Raw genomic sequence first — 17,485 nt, forward strand, 5'->3', positions numbered from 1 at the left:
CCTAGGTCAGTAATTTCTACCACTTGTTTTCTTTTCTACCTCCCAAATACAGAATATAGACCAATTTCCTTTGGGTATGCATGAGTTGGATTTAACCAGGTATTTACTACAGGGAATAATAAGAAACCAAGGTTCCACTTACATTATTATCAGAGTTAATCATCTGTACTTTAAATTCTGCCTATCTTGATCGTAACAGTCTACAGTGCATCCTCTTCAGCAGGAAAGTTGATTTCTGTATTATGCCTTGTATCTTTAGTTATTTCACCTGTCATGTTTCATCTCCTTACCTCTACTGTCATGTTTCTTGAAGACAGACAGTGGGTCACATAATCTTTTATAAGGACACAATATGTGGCCCAAGGCCTTCACATTAAGAAGCTATTTAATGAATAGTTTTTTTCTTTTTTTGCTATTTTCTTTAGAGATAGCAAAATATAAACAGTTTAGGTGTACCTGGATCCCCTACGGAAAAAAGCAAAAATACAGAAAAAAAGTATTTTCATTTACTGTGCTTCACCAACTCCTCCTAGTCAAGGGAGAATGTCTTAAAATAATCAAATGTGGAAATGACCTTAATTAATCTTGCTTAAATCATTATTCATGCTTTTTGGGTATCTCTCTTCTTTCAACAGACTGTAAATTCCTCAAAGATGGTCTCTATTTTCTAATCTTTCCTTATCAGCACTACCTATTGGTGTGTTCTAGATAGAGTAAGGTGCGTACTAAATCTTGACCATAAATACAGAGGGAAAACATGAACCTGGTTCATTTATTAGGGGAGATTCTATGTAGTGACAAATGAACAATTGGGTGAATGGTGGTACCATGTGTTGAAACGTGGAAAGAAGGAGAAGAAATAGGTTGGAGTAATGAAAATCAAGATATTAGTTTGAGGTATGTTAAACTTGAGATACCTACTACGCATCCAAGGGGAGGAGATGAGTGGCAGTTCATTGTTTAAGTCTAGAGCTTAGGTGACAGGTCAGGGCTGGAGATACAAATTTGAGAGTCATCAGCATATATGGATGACTCTTGAATGAGATCACCAAGGCAGCAGAGATAGAGACAAGATAGTATTGCCTTGGGGCACTCAAACATTTAGGATCAGGAAAAGGAGGATGATCACAAACAGGTTCTCTATTGTGTCCCAGAAACCAAGTGAAGAACGTATTTCAAGGAGGAGGCAATACTTACATCAAATTCTATTGGATAATTTAAAAAAGATTTGAGAATATTAGATTTGGCAATGTTGAGTTGGTGACTCTGATAAACACCTTCGCAGTGGGGCGGAAGGCATGTAGCCTAATTACAGAGGGTTTAGGAGTCAAAAATGAGTAAAAAGAATAGAGAGAGTGAGTACGGAAAACCTTCTGAGGAACACTGCATAAAGAGGAGCACAGAAATAGAAAGGCAGCTTGAGAAGTGGGATAGGGGAAGGTGTTTTTGTTTTTAAGATGAAAGATGTGTTTGGGTGCTGACTTAAATGATCCAATACATTTTAAAAAATGATTAATATAAGAAGAGAGAGGGGAAATAAATGCAGGTGCAAAGTTCATGAGAAGGAAAGAGATCCAGGACAAATGCTGGCCACAGACAGAAGTAGGAATGATTCATCCATTGTGACAGATTGGAATACAAGGGATATGGCAGTACAGATGCAGACAGCAGATGCAATGATGGAAAGATAAAGTTTATTTTTAATTTCTTGGTGAAATAGGAAACAAAGTCAAGAAATGAGAGTGAGGAGAGGGTAGCAAGCATTGGAGGTGTGAAGAAAAAGGAGCTGTGAAATAGTCATCTTGGAGTTTGCTAAGGAACTGGTTGGGGCTGGTGGTCTTAAATTTAAAGTAGAGTAGTCAAAATGGTTGTGTCATTTTCTCTTATCACGTTCAAGTGCTTGGTGGAGACCCAGAGTAGGCAGAAAGTTGGAGTTAGCCAGTTTGTTAGGTTTTGCCAGGTGAGTATGACTGAGGGAGCGCACAAGGTGCTCGTTAGAGATGTATGGAAAGGAGGGATTATAGTAATCAACCTCAAGTGGAATCTAGCCTGGGTAAGGAGAGAAGACACAAGTGAGTGAAGAACAGTGGAAAAAAACGACAGACTGACAATCCTCAGAGGATGAATGAATGTTGGATTGAGGGTACTAACTAAGAGAAGGTGCTTGAAATTGGGATTTCAGGAGGCTAGTTTCAGGTATTGTTACAATCAAAGTCTTACACTTGTAGTCTAAGATATAATCTGAAAGTTTAAAAATCACCCTTATTTTTTCTTTTTCAACCATATTCCAATCTATCAGCAAGTTCTGTGAGCTACTGTTAAGACATATTAAAATATTAAAACATATCCCCAAGTATGAACTCTAACCACTACCATCCTACTCCAAACTTGCAACATCAGTTATCTTTTGGACTTGTCTCCTTGCATCCATTTGTGCTCCACTATGTCAATCCTACAAATAGTAGCCAGGATTTTTTTTTTTTTTTTTTGAGACAGAGTCTTGCTCTGTCCCCCAGGCTGGAGTGCAGTGGCGCGATCTCGGCTCACTGCAAGCTCCGCCTCCCGGGTTCACGCCATTCTCCTGCCTCAGCCTCCCGACTAGCTGGGACTACAGGTGCCCGACACAGCGCCTGGCTAATTTTTTGTAGTTTTAGTAGAGACCGGGTTTCACCATGGTCTCGATCTCCTGACCTTGTGATCCGCCCGCCTCGGCCTCCCAAAGTGCTGGGATTACAGGCGTGAGCCACCGCGCCCGGCGCCAGGATATCTTTAAGCATAAATAAGGTCACATCACTGCCCCTCTTAAAACACTCCAATATCTTCTCATCTCACTTAGAAGAGAATGAAAAATCCTACACCGCCTGCTGTATCTGGCTCTTGTTACTTCTCTTCATCTACCACTCTCTCCCCTTGCATATTGTGGCCTAGGCACACTGGCCTTCTTGCTTTTCCTTAAGTATACCAAAGCATCCTCTTGTCTCGGGGGTTGTGAACTTGTTCTCTCAGGGACATTCCTTTCCAAACATTCTCAGAGATACTCTTACTTTTCCACCTTTCTGTTCAAATGTCATTTCAGAGAGGTCCTCCCTTGTTCCCTTAAAGTGTCTCCTTTCTCTTAAAATCCTTTATCTTTCTTCAGAACGCTTATCACCACCTGCCATTATATTTTATATTTGTTTACTTTTTGTCCCCCCTCTATGAAATAAACTCCCCAAGGGGAAAGACTTCATCTGTTGTTCAATGCCCAAAACACAGCACACAGCACATCTCAGTAGCATTTGTTGAATGAATGACTCAAAAAAATACACACTTCTTGATTAAGAAGATTTCAAAGATTAAAACTAACTTGAGTTTCTGATTATCTGAAACAAAATCATTGAGAGAATTCAATTAATTCTATGTTTAAAATGCACATAAAAAGACTAACTTTGCAATGTAATATGCATTAAGCAGTTACCTGATCTTTGAGAAATTTTCGGATGTTTCGATGGGCTCGGGAACATTCGGTTAATAAGCTGAGAACTGGAGTTAGACCCTCTCTATAGCTGCTTCCCTATAAAAAAAACCATGTTTTTGAAATACATTAGTTTTGTTTCTAACAGTATTACTTTCCTTCATGTAACTGAGGATATTAATTTGTTCTTGAGGTGGGGCCTTTTTTTTTTGAGATGGAGTCTCGCTCTGTGCCCCGGCTGGAGTGCAGCGGCTTGATCTCGGCTCACTGCAAGCTCCGCCTCCCGAGTTCACGCCATTTTCCTGCCTCAGCCTCCCGAGTAGCTGGGACTACAGGCGCCCGCCACCTCGCCCGGCTAATTTTTTGTACTTTTAGTAGAGATGGAGTTTCACCGTGTTAGCCAGGATGGTCTGGATCTCCTGACCTCGTGATCCGCGAGGTGGGGACAACTTATGTTACTGAAGCTTACAAGCTATTTTAATAATTCTTTTCCTAACAACATTTCCATTTTATCATCTTCATGTTTACTATTGCCTTTTTTGGTCCTTCCTGGATGTTCCTACATTTTCTAGGATTCCCATGGGCTCAGCCAATGGGCTGGAATGAAGCAAAATTTTGGTGACTGGCCTATGCTACCTTGCTGCCTTTTAATATAGATACCTGACAAAGTGAGTAATAGACCAGAGAATGTAAGCAGCTCACAACAAATGGAAAATTGGCACGGTCTTCTTTTTTTTTTTTTTTGGAAGATGTCTTTTACGCCATCTAGATTTTTAGGTATTATGAAGAATATTTAGCAAGTTTTTGGGGGAATATTTTTTATTTCTAGGACTCACAAAGTAACAACATGGAAGAGTAATAAATTTTTCCTTTGTTTTCAAGCACTAGTCATAATTTTGGTGCTGCATGAACATAATTTTCAGCATTAAACAAATAAATTAACATGGCTTCAGCAATTTATCATGTATTGTAATAAACTGCTTTCCAAAGTAAAAACAATTATGCAACATACCAGTTTCAAAAAAGCTTAGATTTAAAAATCATGCTCTGTGATGTGTGTCTGTATGTATGGCACATTTACATTTTTTGGAAGCATCTTCCCAGGGCTTCCATTTTATCAGCCTTACCTTGTCTATTCTCTTCTCCATAAAATTGAGTAAAACATGAATGGCCTCCATATTCATACCATTGTATACCATGGTATTGTTTTTCAAAACTGTTTCTTTCTCAGCTGTTTTATTACTGGGCAGTTCATCTAGAGTCGTTGCCTCTTGGGCTGTTTCTTCATGGGTTAATGGACAAATGAGAACATCCAAACAAGAGACCGGAACATTGCTTAAAAGGTTGACTGCATTGCTGAAAAGCAATTAAAAAAATACAATATTTTAACTTGACTGAATAGTCCTTTAAAATGCAAACATAATAAGAAGTTCAAAAGTGACTTTTAAGAGTCAATTAAAATATTTCTTTTCCAAAATGAGCCATTAATATTACTTGGCACTTACTATGAGATAGGAAATAAAAAACTGTTTCAAATATATGTTGTACAAATTAGAAAAAACAAATGTTAAATAGACAGACACAATCACATGATGTCATGTCCCTTTCTGAAATGCTAAAATAGGAATTAGTGAGCTTTAATGCCAGCTCTTTAATTTTATTATGGCAACAATGCTAGCTTTGCATTTCTTCCCTGGGGTTTTAAATCCTTTTGTGGATCCACTGGTGTTTTATTATTCCTTAGATTACAACATAAAGCATTTGAGAAGCACTGCAAATAAGCAGCTTATCAGTAGAAACATTAAAACTAAATATTGTAGAATTAAGTTTTATTCTTTCTAAATGTAGAAAGTACAATTTTAAAATCATCCCATTTTTTGTAAGACATATGCAGAAAAGGGGAAATGGAATTTTTTCTCTCTTTCTCATCATCAAGTCTCTAAATGAAGTTAATATAGCTATTTATAATCTCTAGCCCCTAGGCCTTTCAGCTGTGTATTAATGAATACACGAGCCTGGGATGCACGCCAGTAGGGGGAACCCAAACCTTGTATTTTTGGCATTCCCTAAAAACCTTGTTCTGTTGTTCAATGTACAAAAGATTAAAATGACACTAACAATTTCAAAATTAGATATGTTCTCAACAAACATATTTTCTTCCATGAATTATTTCATATTCTTTCATCTAAAAGGAGTGGTGGTGTTCTGGGTTAACTGGCTCTTATATGCCTATGCCTCAGAACTTCCTGATCAACAATGGAAAGACAGGCATTTCATTTCCTAGTGACAGAGAAGCAGATCTAAAAATAACGACATCCTGACTAAAAATAAACTCCTGCAAATGCAATTTAAAAGTCTAACCACTTGGAAACCAAATTTAGAGCTTAATCTATCTGATACTATCTTAATTTAGACCAGTAGCTCCTTTTACTTTATAGTGACACCCTAAAAAATAAAGCAAAACAAACAGAAAAACAAAGAAATAGAAATACAAAAATTTTTCTTTCCTTTACCCTGAATTGTGCTCCACTTCCCCAAGAATGAATATTTCCTTTCTTTTTATATTATGGAAAAATAAAAACTGGTAAGAAATCAGTTTAAAAGTTAGACAATGCAGAACAGAAGGTGGTAATGTATAAAGCATCAAAAAAATGAATGAAGAGCAAAAAATAATTTAACAAGTCCTATAAATAAATGGTTCCTAGTAAAATACAAGTTACTTGGTTGTCCTCACTAAAACCAAATACTGCTGCTGCAATTGGTGTTATGCACAAATTCTCTATATTTGGTTATTTGTAAATAATCAAAGGTGGCTGAAATACAATGCTTTCCCCAAAAACTTTCTCTTAAAACTTTTTTGCAAATATCTGTAGTTTATCTTACCTATAGTTCAGATGTTTCGCTTCTATCTTAAGCATTTGGAAATTGTTACTAAATAATACCATAGATTCATTGAGAATAAAAGGGGGGAAATAACTCTACCTTAGAATTATTTTCAAAAACAGTATACAAGCCATTCTGAAATGTTACGATTTTTTCCCTAAACATCAGGCAATAGGCTCTTGAGTCCACAGACCGTATGATTTTCTGAACCTACCAGAGACCAGATTGAAAAGTTTAAGATGGGACATTTCATTACAAAGGAATGTTTCCCCTTTAAATTCGTTTAAAGTAAGCAGTTCCCAGGAATTCAGTAAATTTAAGAAACCAAATGTAGAGTCTGATTCAACAAATATTTGGAGGTTTTAGGCTTTTCAAGAAAAGTTCCCATTTTCTTACTTTTTATTTAACAACTCGGTTTCCAAACAACTACAAAATTAATTTTCTGGCTCACTGTGTTTGAGCTATTCTTTTTAAGTAAGGAAGGCCAGCTTTTTGAGCTCTGTCACTTTTCTGACAGTTTTATTTGTGGTACAAGAGTGTATGAAATTCTCCAGCTACCAGGAAGTCAGGGACTATGCACAGATCTGCACAATAGTGTTTGCATTCCTACTCCAGGGGGTAGAAATACTGTGTATATTACACTCCCCTTTTCAGCTTCCTAGAGATCATTAATCACTGAGACATGACATCCTCCCGCTCAAGCTCCCAGCCCCCTCCTGATATGCAGATTCAAAAGCAAGACCTATTTAGAACTCCTTAATGCCCTGATTAAAGCCTTGTCAGCTGTAGGAGAGGAAAGGCAACCTAAAATCTAGTCCTCTGTGAATTGCTGGACAAAAACATGAAATGACACTGAAGAACATGATATGGCACATGTAGATCCATAGCTGTTAATAAATCTTCCTGGTCAAATGTATCTTCTTTATATTTAGGACTTACATATCTTTTTTCAAGACTGAAAAGTCTACGTAAATGAATCTGAAAATCTCCAAAAGATTTTCCTTTTGCCCTCTTTATTCATTAAAAGAAAAATTGTTTTTGAGATAGAGTCTCTTGCCCAGGCCAGATCGCAGTGGCGTGATCACGGCTCACTGCAGCCTTGACTTCCTGGGCTCAAATAATCCTCCCGCCTCAGCCTCCTGAGTAGCTGGGACCACAGGCACATGCCACCATGCCCCTCGCTATTTTTTTAATTTTTAGTAGAGACAAGGTCCTACTATGCTCCCCAAGCTGGTCTCAAACTCCTGGGCTCAAGCGATCTTCCTGCCTTGGCTTCCCAAAGTGCTGGAATTACAGGCATGAGCCACTGCACCGAAACCCCTCAAAATCTTTGAAAAGTAATTTTTTTCTTTTGTGGTAAGAGCACTTAACGTAAGACCTATTCCCTTAGCAACATTCTAAGTACACAATACAGTATTGCTAACTATAGGCTCTGTTACACAGGAGATCTCCAGACCTTATCTTGCATAACTAAAACTTTGCATCTTTTGACTGCACCTCCCCATTTGCTCCTCTCCCCAGCCCCAGATTACCACTATTCTACTATCTAGTTCTACAAGCTTCACTATTTTAAACTCCTTATAAAAGTGGGATCATGGAGTGTTTGTGCTGTGCCTGGTTTATTTCACTTATCATAATGTCCTCCAGAAACACTCATGTTATTGCAAGTGATGGGATTTCCTTCTTTTTTTAAAGGCTGAATAATACTCCACTGATTGTGCTGTGTGTGTATATATACATATACACACTTTATCCATTCATCTGACTGATAGACATTTAGGTTGTTTCGCTATCTTGGCTATTGTGAACAGTGCTGTAATGAACATGTGATGAGAATGCAGATATCTCTTTGAAATAGTGATTTTATTTCCTTTGGATATACTCCCAGAAATGGGATTACTGAATCAAATAATTCTATTTTTCATCTTTTGAGAAACCTCCATACTGTTTTTCATAATGGCTACACTAATTTACATTCCCACCAACAGTGTTAAAAGATTTCCTTTTCTTGGCCGGGCGCGGTGGCTCAAGCCTGTAATCCCAGCACTTTGGGAGGCCCAGACGGGCGGATCACGAGGTCAGGAGATCGAGACCATCCTGGCTAACACGGTGAAACCCCGTCTCTACTAAAAATACAAAATCTAGCCGGGCGAGGTGGCGGGCGCCTGTAGTCCCAGCTACTCGGGAGGCTGAGGCAGGAGAATGGTGTGAACCGGGAGGCGGAGCTTGCAGTGAGCTGAGATCCGGCCACTGCACTCCAGTCCGGGCGACAGAGCGAGACTCCGCCTCAAAAAAAAAAAAAAAAAAAAAAAAAAAAAGATTTCCTTTTCTTGACATCCTTACCATCGGTTATCTTTTGTTTTTGAGGTTTTTTTTTTTTTGGTAATAATCCTTCTAACAAGGTATGAGATGATATTGAGGTTTTGATTTGCATTTCCTTAATGATTAGTGATGTTAAGTACCTTTTCATGTACCTGTTGTCTGTCTGTATGTCTTCGTTGGTTAAATGTCTATTCACATTTTTGCCCATTTTAAAAATCAGATTTTTTTTTTTTCTTGCTATTAAGAGTTCTTAGGGCCGGGCGCGGTGGCTCAAGCCGTAATCCCAGCACTTTGGGAGGCCGAGACGGGCGAATCACGAGGTCAGGAGATCGAGACCATCCTGGCTAACACAGTGAAACCCCGTCTCTACAAAAAAATGCAAAAAAAAAAAAAAACAACTAGCCGGGCGAGGTGGCGGGCGCCTGTAGTCCCAGCTACTCCGGAGGCTGAGGCAGGAGAATGGCGGGAACCCGGGAGGCGGAGCTTGCAGTGAGCTGAGATCGGGCCACTGCACTCCAGCCTGGGCGACAGACAGAGCGAAACTCCGTCTCAACAACAACAACAAAAAAGAGTTCTTTATAGGTTTTAGATATTAACCTCTTAAGGTATATGGATTGAAAATACTTTCTCTCATTTCATAAGCTGCCTTTTCATTTTGATGACTGTCTCCTTTGCTGTGCAGAAGTTTTCCAGTTTGATGTAATTCCACTTGTCTACATTTGCTTTTGTTGCCTGTGCTTTTGGTGTCATATCCAACAAGTCACTGCCAAGACCAGTGTCCATAAGCTTTTTCTCTTAGGTTTCCCACTCCTGCTCCTCCTTTTTTTTTTTTTTGACAGGGTACTGTTCTGTTGCTCAGGTTAGAATGCAGTAGTGTGATCACAGCTCATTACAGCCTCAACCTCCCAAGTTCAAGTGATCCTCCCACCTGAGCCTCCTGAGTAGCTCGGACTACAGGTGTGTGCCACCATGCCTGGCTAATTTAAGTGTTCTTCTAAGAGTTTTATTGTTTTAGGTTTTACATTTAAGTCTTTAATCTATTTTGAGTTGATTTTTGTATATGATGTGACATAAGGATTCAATTTCATTCTTTAATTGAAATCCAGTCTTCTCAAAACCATTTATTGAGGAGACTATTGTTTTTTCCCATTGTGTACTCTTGGCACCCTTTTTGAAGATAACTATCTATGTGTGGGTTTATTTCTGGACTCTTTCTTTTGTTCTATTGGTCTATATGTCTGTTTTATGCCAGTACAAAAACTGTTTTGATGACAAAGTTTATGGCCTTGATTATGGTAATACCTCTCAGGTGTTTACTTAGAATTCCAAACTCATCAAGTTGTATACATTAACTATGTACAGCTTTTTATATATCAACCAAACCATAATAAAACCATCTGAAATGATTCAGGCAAAGAAAAGAATGATCCCCGACCAGGTGTCTTGGCTCACGCCTGTTATCTCAGCACTTTGGGAGGCTGAGGCGGGTGGATCACCTGAGGTCAGGAGTTCGAGATCAGCCTGGCCAACATGGTAAAACCCCATCTCTATTAAAAATACAAAAATTAGCCGGGCGTGGTGGCGTGTGCCTGTAATCCCAGCTACTTGGGAGGCTGAAGCAGGAGAACTGGTTGAACCCAGGAGGCAGAGGATGCAGAGAGCCAAGACTGTGCCACTGTACTCCAGCCTGGGCAACAGAGTGAGACTCTCTGTCAAAAAAAAAAAAAAAAACCCCAAAAGATTTTCAGATGTAAATAAATAATTTTATTTAATCTAACTCAATCCAGTAATTATTTATTATTTACTTGTGCCAGGCACTATTTCAGGCAGGTATTATAAAGAAAATAAAGAAAAACATTCCTGTCCTCACAGAACTTATTTTCTGGCATGGAAAGAAAAGTCAATAAAATTTGCTTAATTAATTAAATAATATGCTAGAAGGTGGTAAGTGCTCTGGGGGAAGAACCCAGGAGGGTAAACTAGTATGTATGGGTTGTCCTTTTTTTTTTTTTTGAGACAGAGTCTCGCTCTGTCACCCAGGCTGGAGTACAATGGCGCCATCTTGGCTCATTGCAACCCCTACCTTCTGGGTTCAAGCGATTCTCCTGCCTCAGCCTCCTGAGTAGCTGGGATTACAGGTGCGTGCCACCATGCCTGGCTAATTTTTGTATTTTCAGTAGAGACGGGGTTTCACCATGTTGGTCAGGCTGGTCTTGAACTCCTGACCTCGTGATCCGCCTGCCTCGGCCTGGCAAAGTGCTGGGATTACAGGTGTGTGCCACCACGCCCGGTCGAGTTATACTTTTAAATAGGATGGTTAGGGAAGACTTCACTGAGATGAGTCATTTAAATGACTTGAAGGGATTAGAGAGTGAGTAATGTGACTGAGGAAGGAGCATCAGAGGAAGAAGAGTAAAAGCAAAGGTTCTGGGGCAAGAGCAGTGGCATGTCTGAAGAACAGCAAAGAAGTTGGTGTGGCTGACCCACCACACATAAGAGGAGTAGGATATGACATCTAGTATATCATGGAGAGGACCAGATTGGTCCTGTAGGATATTATAACTTTAATTCTTACTCTGATGGAAATGGAAAATCATTCATTGCAGGGTTTTGCATGATGAGATCCTTTTAGGTTAAAAGGGTCACTCTGGCTACCGCACTGAGGACAGTCAGTAGGACATCAAAGGTAAGGGAGAATAGTTAGGATGTTACTGCAATAATTCAGGTGACTGAACAAGGTATTAACAGTGAAGTGGTTCATTCGATACATATTAAAGGATTTCCTGACAGGCTATTGTGGAGTTTGAGAGAATCCAAAGTTCTAGCCTTAGCAAGTGAAAAGCTGGAGGTGCCATAAACTGAAATTCGGAAACACTGCAAGAGAAGTAGCTTTTTAGGGGATGATAGAGAGTTTAATTTTGGATGTTAAGTTTGGGGTGTCTAGTTGACATCCAAGTGGAGATGTTAATAGGAAATTAGCTGTGTGAGTCTGGAGTTCAGGCAGGGAGATCAGGGTTAAAGAGAGATATAAACTGACAAGTCATTGGCATGTAGATGGTATTAGAGAAGACTGTATTAGATCAGTAAAGGAGTGAATGTGGATTAAAAGACTATGAAAGCTAAGCCTGGAGCACTCTGTCATTCAGAGGCTGAGGAGTAGACAAAGAACTTATAATTAGTGAGGTAAGAGGAAAACCAAGATAGCATGGTATCTAAGAATGGAGTGATGATCTGTGTCAAATGATGCTGACAGATCAAGTAAGAGGATGACTGAAAAATGTCCACTGGATTTAGCAACACAGAAGTCACTAGTGACCTTAACAATAGCCATTCTGGTGGAGTAGTGAGGCTAAAAGCCTTGGTGAACTGGATTCAACAGAATAGTAGAGGAATCAGATAGTCACCACTTAAAGGAGTTTTTCTACGAAGAACAAGAGAGGACTACAGCAGCAGCAGGCGGGGAAGCTTCAAGAAAACTTTGAATGGAAAGACCCCTGAATCCTACTACTCTCAGTGCAATACCTTTTAACCCATAGTGACCAGGTCATTGTTCTCTAAATGTGCTGTAGATATATTCTCTTTTCTGTATTTGTCCATGTTTTCTCCTGCCTAGAACATTTTCATTCTTTAAGACTAGCTCAAACCTCATTTTATTCATTCAACAAATATAATATTTGCTATGCCTTGTGCTACGTGCCAGGTATAAAAAAGAAAATAAACTCCTTTTCCTAAGGGAAGGCAGCATAACATAATTTGTAAAGCACTGGGTTTGAATTCTAGTATGCCTTAGGCAAATTATATAACCTCTTCTAAGCCTAGTCCTACCTCTAAAATAAAGGAGCTTAAACTTACCAGGTTGATGTTGGTATTAAATGAAGAAAGGCATGCAAAGCATTCTTCCTGGCACATAGTAAATGTCAACAATTAAGGAGCTTCTGAACAGCAGACATATTCCACTATAAGAGGGAATAGCAAAAATTTGGAGGAATGAGAGATTATGGTACTCGTGGAGAACTGAAAACAGGTTCCTAAACTTAAAGCAAATGAAAAGGCCTCTAAAGGAGGGGTCTTAGTAGGTAATAAGACCAGAAAGGTCTATTCATGTATGTATGAAATGGTGTGGGGACATTATAAAAAGTCTTGTATGTTATGATAAGGTAACTTACTGATGACCTTAAACCAGAGTTGTGCTGGCAGAGGAGTAGATGCAGAAGCCTGATTATAGTGGGCTGAAGAATGAATAGCGGGTAAAGCCATGGAAACGATAAGTACAAACCAGTAGTCTGCAAAGTGAGGTGGATGCAACCCTGGAGGTATATAAGATGATCCACTGGGTGTGGGAAGAAAATAGTCCTTTTTTTTTTTTTGAGATGGAGTCTCGCTCTGTCGCCCAGGCTGGAGTGCAGTGGCCGGATCTCAGCTCAATGCAAGCTCCGCCTCCCGGGTTCATGCTATTCTCCTGCCTCAGCCTCCCAAGTAGCTGGGACTACAGGCGCCTGCCACCACACCCGGCTAATTTTTTTGTATTTTCAGTAGGGATGGGGTTTCACTGTGTTAGCCAGGATGGTCTCGATCTCCTGACCTCGTGATACGCCTGCCTCGGCCTCCCAAAGTGTTGGGATTACAGGCATGAGCCACCACACCCAGCCACAATAGTTCTATTTTTATTAGTTTTATCTAGAAAGTTGAAAAGAAATTAAGCTTTACTAATATTTTATAAATGAATTGACACTGGTACCCAGACCTGAACCATAAATCAAATGTTCCCCATGTCACAAACAAATGCAAAGCATCTTGAGGGAAGAGTTAAAATTCCACGTTACAGAAGGGTAGCAGTGATGTCCTTCCTTCCTGGTCATTCATTCGCTTTCTTCACTGGTCATATTACAATTTACATATGCCCACTTAACTGGGTTTATATATTTTATCCAGTTTTAACTAAACCAATTCTTGTAAAATGAATAAACTATTTTAAATAAATCCTATAATACAAAGACACCAACATTGAAGATAATAAGTAGCATAAGCAAAAGATAAGAAAATGGCAGAGTCTTTTGTATGCCATATCATGAGTCAAAACAAGGACAATCCAAACAGATCTGACAAGAAGCTAGTTTTACAAAAACTGGAAATTATCTGTAACATGAATTTACAACTACTACAATACTAAGGAGTCTTGCCTTAAGTACTGTATTAGTCCCATAAAGGAATAGCTGAGACTGGGTAATTTATATAAAGAAAGGCTTATTTGGCTTACAGTTTTGCAGGCTGTACAAGCGTGACACGTGTATCTTATTGGCTTCTGGTGAGGGCCTCAGGAAGCTTACAATTATGGTGGAAGACGAAGGGAAAGCCAGTGTATCATACAGCAAGAGCGGGAGCAAGAAAGAGGGGGAGAAGGTGCTAGGTTCTTTTAACAGCTAGATCTCGAGTGATCACAGAGTGAGAACTCACTTGTTACAGGGAGGACAGCACCAAGCATTCATGAGGATCTACCCCCATGACTCAAACACCTCCCACTAGGTCCACCTCCAACATTGGAGGTCACCTTTCAACATGAGATTTGGTGGGGACAAAACATCCAAACATATCAAGTATCTAATGTGCCCAGAGCTATCAGCTAATGACAGTTCAAAGCCACCACAATTAACAAGGTACTTAAACAGTAATTGGTGCAGAACATAAAGAAAAACCTCTGCTATTTGATAATTTTTTTTTTTTTTTTTTTTGAGACAGAGTCTCACCCTGTCGCCCAGGCTGGAGTGCAGTGGTGCGATCTCAGCTCACTGCAACCTCTGCCTCCCAGGTTCAAGCAATTCTCCTGCCTCAGCCTCCCAAGTAGCTGGGACTACAGGCATGCATCATCACGTCCAGCTAATTTTGTATTTTTAATAGAGACGACGTTTCTCCGTGTTGGTCAGGCTGGTCTCGAACTTCCAATTGGCCTCAATTGATCTGCCCACCTCAGCCTCCCAAAGTTCTGGGATTACAGGCGTGAGCCGCCATGCCCAGCTGATAATTTTAAAAGTCTGTGGCAGGTTAATTTTAAAAATCTATTTTAGCCGGGCGCGGTGGCTCAAGCCTGTAATCCCAGCACTTTGGGAGGCCGAGACGGGCGGATCACGAGGTCAGGAGATCGAGACCATCCTGGCTAACATGGTGAAACCCCGTCTCTACTAAAAAATACAAAAAAACTAGCCAGGCGAGGTGGCAGGCGCCTGTAGTTCTGGCTACTCGGGAGGCGGAGGCAGGAGAATAGCGTAAACCCAGGAGACGCAGCTTGCAGTGAGCTGAGATCCGGGCACTGCACCCAGCCTGGGCGACAGACAGAGTGAGACTCTGTCTCAAAAAAAAAAAAAAAGAAAAGAAAAAAAGAAATTGAAAAAAAAAAATCTATTTTAAAATATTAGTCTGTATGTTATCCCTTTTTATTGTTTATATATAATTTCATTATCTATTTCATATGTCAGCTTAGCAGCATATATATATAAGGTATATGTAAATAAATATATTCAAGGGTGTATTCAAAAATTTTTACTGATTAGGAATATGATCAAACTATTTAGAGGCTAATGGCACAGAAAACACTGTCAAAAAACTTAGCTGTGAAGGGAAGGGAAGAAACAGGGTCATATCTCTGAGGTGATAAAGATCAGAGATTTTTTTTCCTCACAAAAGGGATAGATCTCAGCATGTCACATGTTGAAAGGATAAAGCCCAAAGAAGAGACTGAAGAACGAGAAGAGGAGTTCAATGCTGAAATAAGGCCTCAAGAGGCAGAAGAAAAAGGTGTGGACACGTTAACCTTGGGCAGGGAGAGAGCCACTTAATTTCCTGAGATTGGCAGAAAACAGGAAAGAACAGGTACATTTTACAGTACATTTATAGTTAGGGATGGGGAATTAAGGGTTTAAGAACGATCCTGCTTGACAGTTTCCAATTAGCCTCTTAAGAGGTCAGCAAGATCATCTATCTATCCATCCCTTCATCCAGTTAATATTTATTAAGCATTTACTAAGTATACCTGTTCTAGGTGCTGGGTATATAATGGCAGACAAGACAGACACAATCTTCACTCTTTTTAAGCATACAATTTTTTTTTTTTTTTTTCTCAGATGGAGTCTTGCTCTGTCTCCCAGGCTGGAGTGCAGTGGCCCCATCTCAGCTCACTACAATCTCAGTCCCCTAGGTTCAAGCGATTCTCCTGTCTCAGCCTCCTGAGTAACTAGGACTACAGGTGCCCGCCACCACACCCATCTAATTTTTATATTTTTTGTAGACATGCAGTTTCACAATGTTGGCCAGGCTGGCCTCGAACTCACGACGTCAGGCAATCCACCCACCTTGGCCTTCCAAAGTGCTGGGATTACATACAATTTAATGAAGGAGAGAAACAATAAACAAGTGGAAAAATAAAAGATGAAGATTATTTCAGTTAGTGATAAGTATCATGAAAAATAAGCAGATGATAAGGTAGTGACAAGATATGTGTGTGTGTGGTGGCAGGGGGCTGGGAGGGGGGGTCGTAATCTAAACTAGGCAATCACGGAAGGCCTAACTGAGGAAGTGACATTTGAGCTAAGTTCTCAGTGTCAAGAAGGACTCAGCCTCTTAAAGATCTGGGAAAAGGATTCCAGGCAGTAGACAGAGAAAGTGTAAAGGCCCTAATAAGGAATCTGTGTCTAAGGAAGAGAAAGAAGGGCAGAGTAGCTTCAATACAGTCATGCAGATTGTGGAATGGTAGGCTCCTGGAGGCAAGGGAAGTGGCTCCTTGCTGTGCAAATGTGTTGCTTGATAACAGAAACACGGATGCTGTTGGGGCAGAGAGTTGCCAAGGTGAAGGCCAATGCCTCAGATCCAATTCCACGGATTCATCCAATACAACACAACCAGAGATGGTTTCCCTCATTCAGAAGTTACTGGCATATTGCCATGATAACAGCATTCTGCCCAATTTATTAGGCAGAGACTCTGACACTTTAGCATGATATTCTGCCCTGAAGTCTTGTGGAAAGGGCTGAGATTTAATCCAGATGTCAGGCTTCAATGGCCATGCTAAGATGTATTTGAAGGCTTTAAGCTCTCTCATAATCTCACAACCCCTACCCCATGTTGCCAGGCCACCCCAAATATCCATAAATAAAAACTAAGTAAAAACATGTTATCTTCTGAGGATAAGGGGGTGCAGAAGGCCTTTAGAGAGTTGCAAAGGTTTGGCAGAATCATACACATAGAATGAAAGCAGGAACTGACCAGGGGAAACAGATTTTCTACATGAGACTGCATATCATAAACACATGTACAGTGATAAAAATTTTTTTCCTCTTAATCCTTAAGACAGAGAAAAGCCATGAAAAGACTTAAAGTAGAAATCTGCTTTTTGAAAAATACCTCTGTGTGCAGTGGAGAAGATGGAGCCATCTGTCAGGTTAGGTAAAACTTTCCCTTAGGGCTCAGCAGCCTATGGAGAAAGAAGGTGGGCTGACAGATCTAGGGTTGAGTGCTTTAAGACTGGCAGGACACGGTAATGGAGTGGAGTAGGCTGAAATGATGAACAAATGTTTTAGAATAGAGATGGAATAAAGGAAATCTACAAGAGGACTTACAGATAGGAGAAAAAGGAATCATCAGAGGACTAGAGGTCTGGAAAAGGCCAGGACAGGTATCATTTGAGCAAGGAAGACTTTCTTATCATGACAGACCATACTGACGTTGCCCTTTGAATTCTATTAGCAATTATTATTTGAATAATTTACTGAGAGACTACTCAAAAAATATCTGTGATATCTCTCTATTCTTGTCTTGAATTGTTATTTAGCTTTTCAT

At 39.9% G+C, this 17,485-nt stretch overlaps 1 protein-coding gene across 7 annotated transcripts in view; it reads right to left on the reverse strand.

The window, feature by feature from the left end:
• The window catches only part of RIC8B (RIC8 guanine nucleotide exchange factor B), a 119,536-nt gene that overhangs the window by 42,459 nt on the left and 59,592 nt on the right, over positions 1-17,485 (reverse strand). For all 7 annotated transcript variants that reach the window (XR_004439621.1, XR_004439617.1, XR_004439618.1 and 4 more), the window contains exons 5-6: positions 4,582-4,810; positions 3,458-3,553 (exon numbers count right to left, since the gene is read on the reverse strand). Coding sequence is in view for 3 of the 7 variants with exons in the window: in XM_033220783.1 (XP_033076674.1) it covers positions 3,458-3,553; positions 4,582-4,810 (325 nt within the window). In the remaining 4 variants the exon portion in view is untranslated. The remainder of the gene's footprint in view (positions 1-3,457; positions 3,554-4,581; positions 4,811-17,485) is intronic.

Source organism: Trachypithecus francoisi, unplaced genomic scaffold (assembly GCF_009764315.1).
Source record: "Trachypithecus francoisi isolate TF-2019V2 unplaced genomic scaffold, Tfra_2.0 Lachesis_group11, whole genome shotgun sequence".
Taxonomy (NCBI): domain Eukaryota; kingdom Metazoa; phylum Chordata; class Mammalia; order Primates; family Cercopithecidae; genus Trachypithecus; species Trachypithecus francoisi.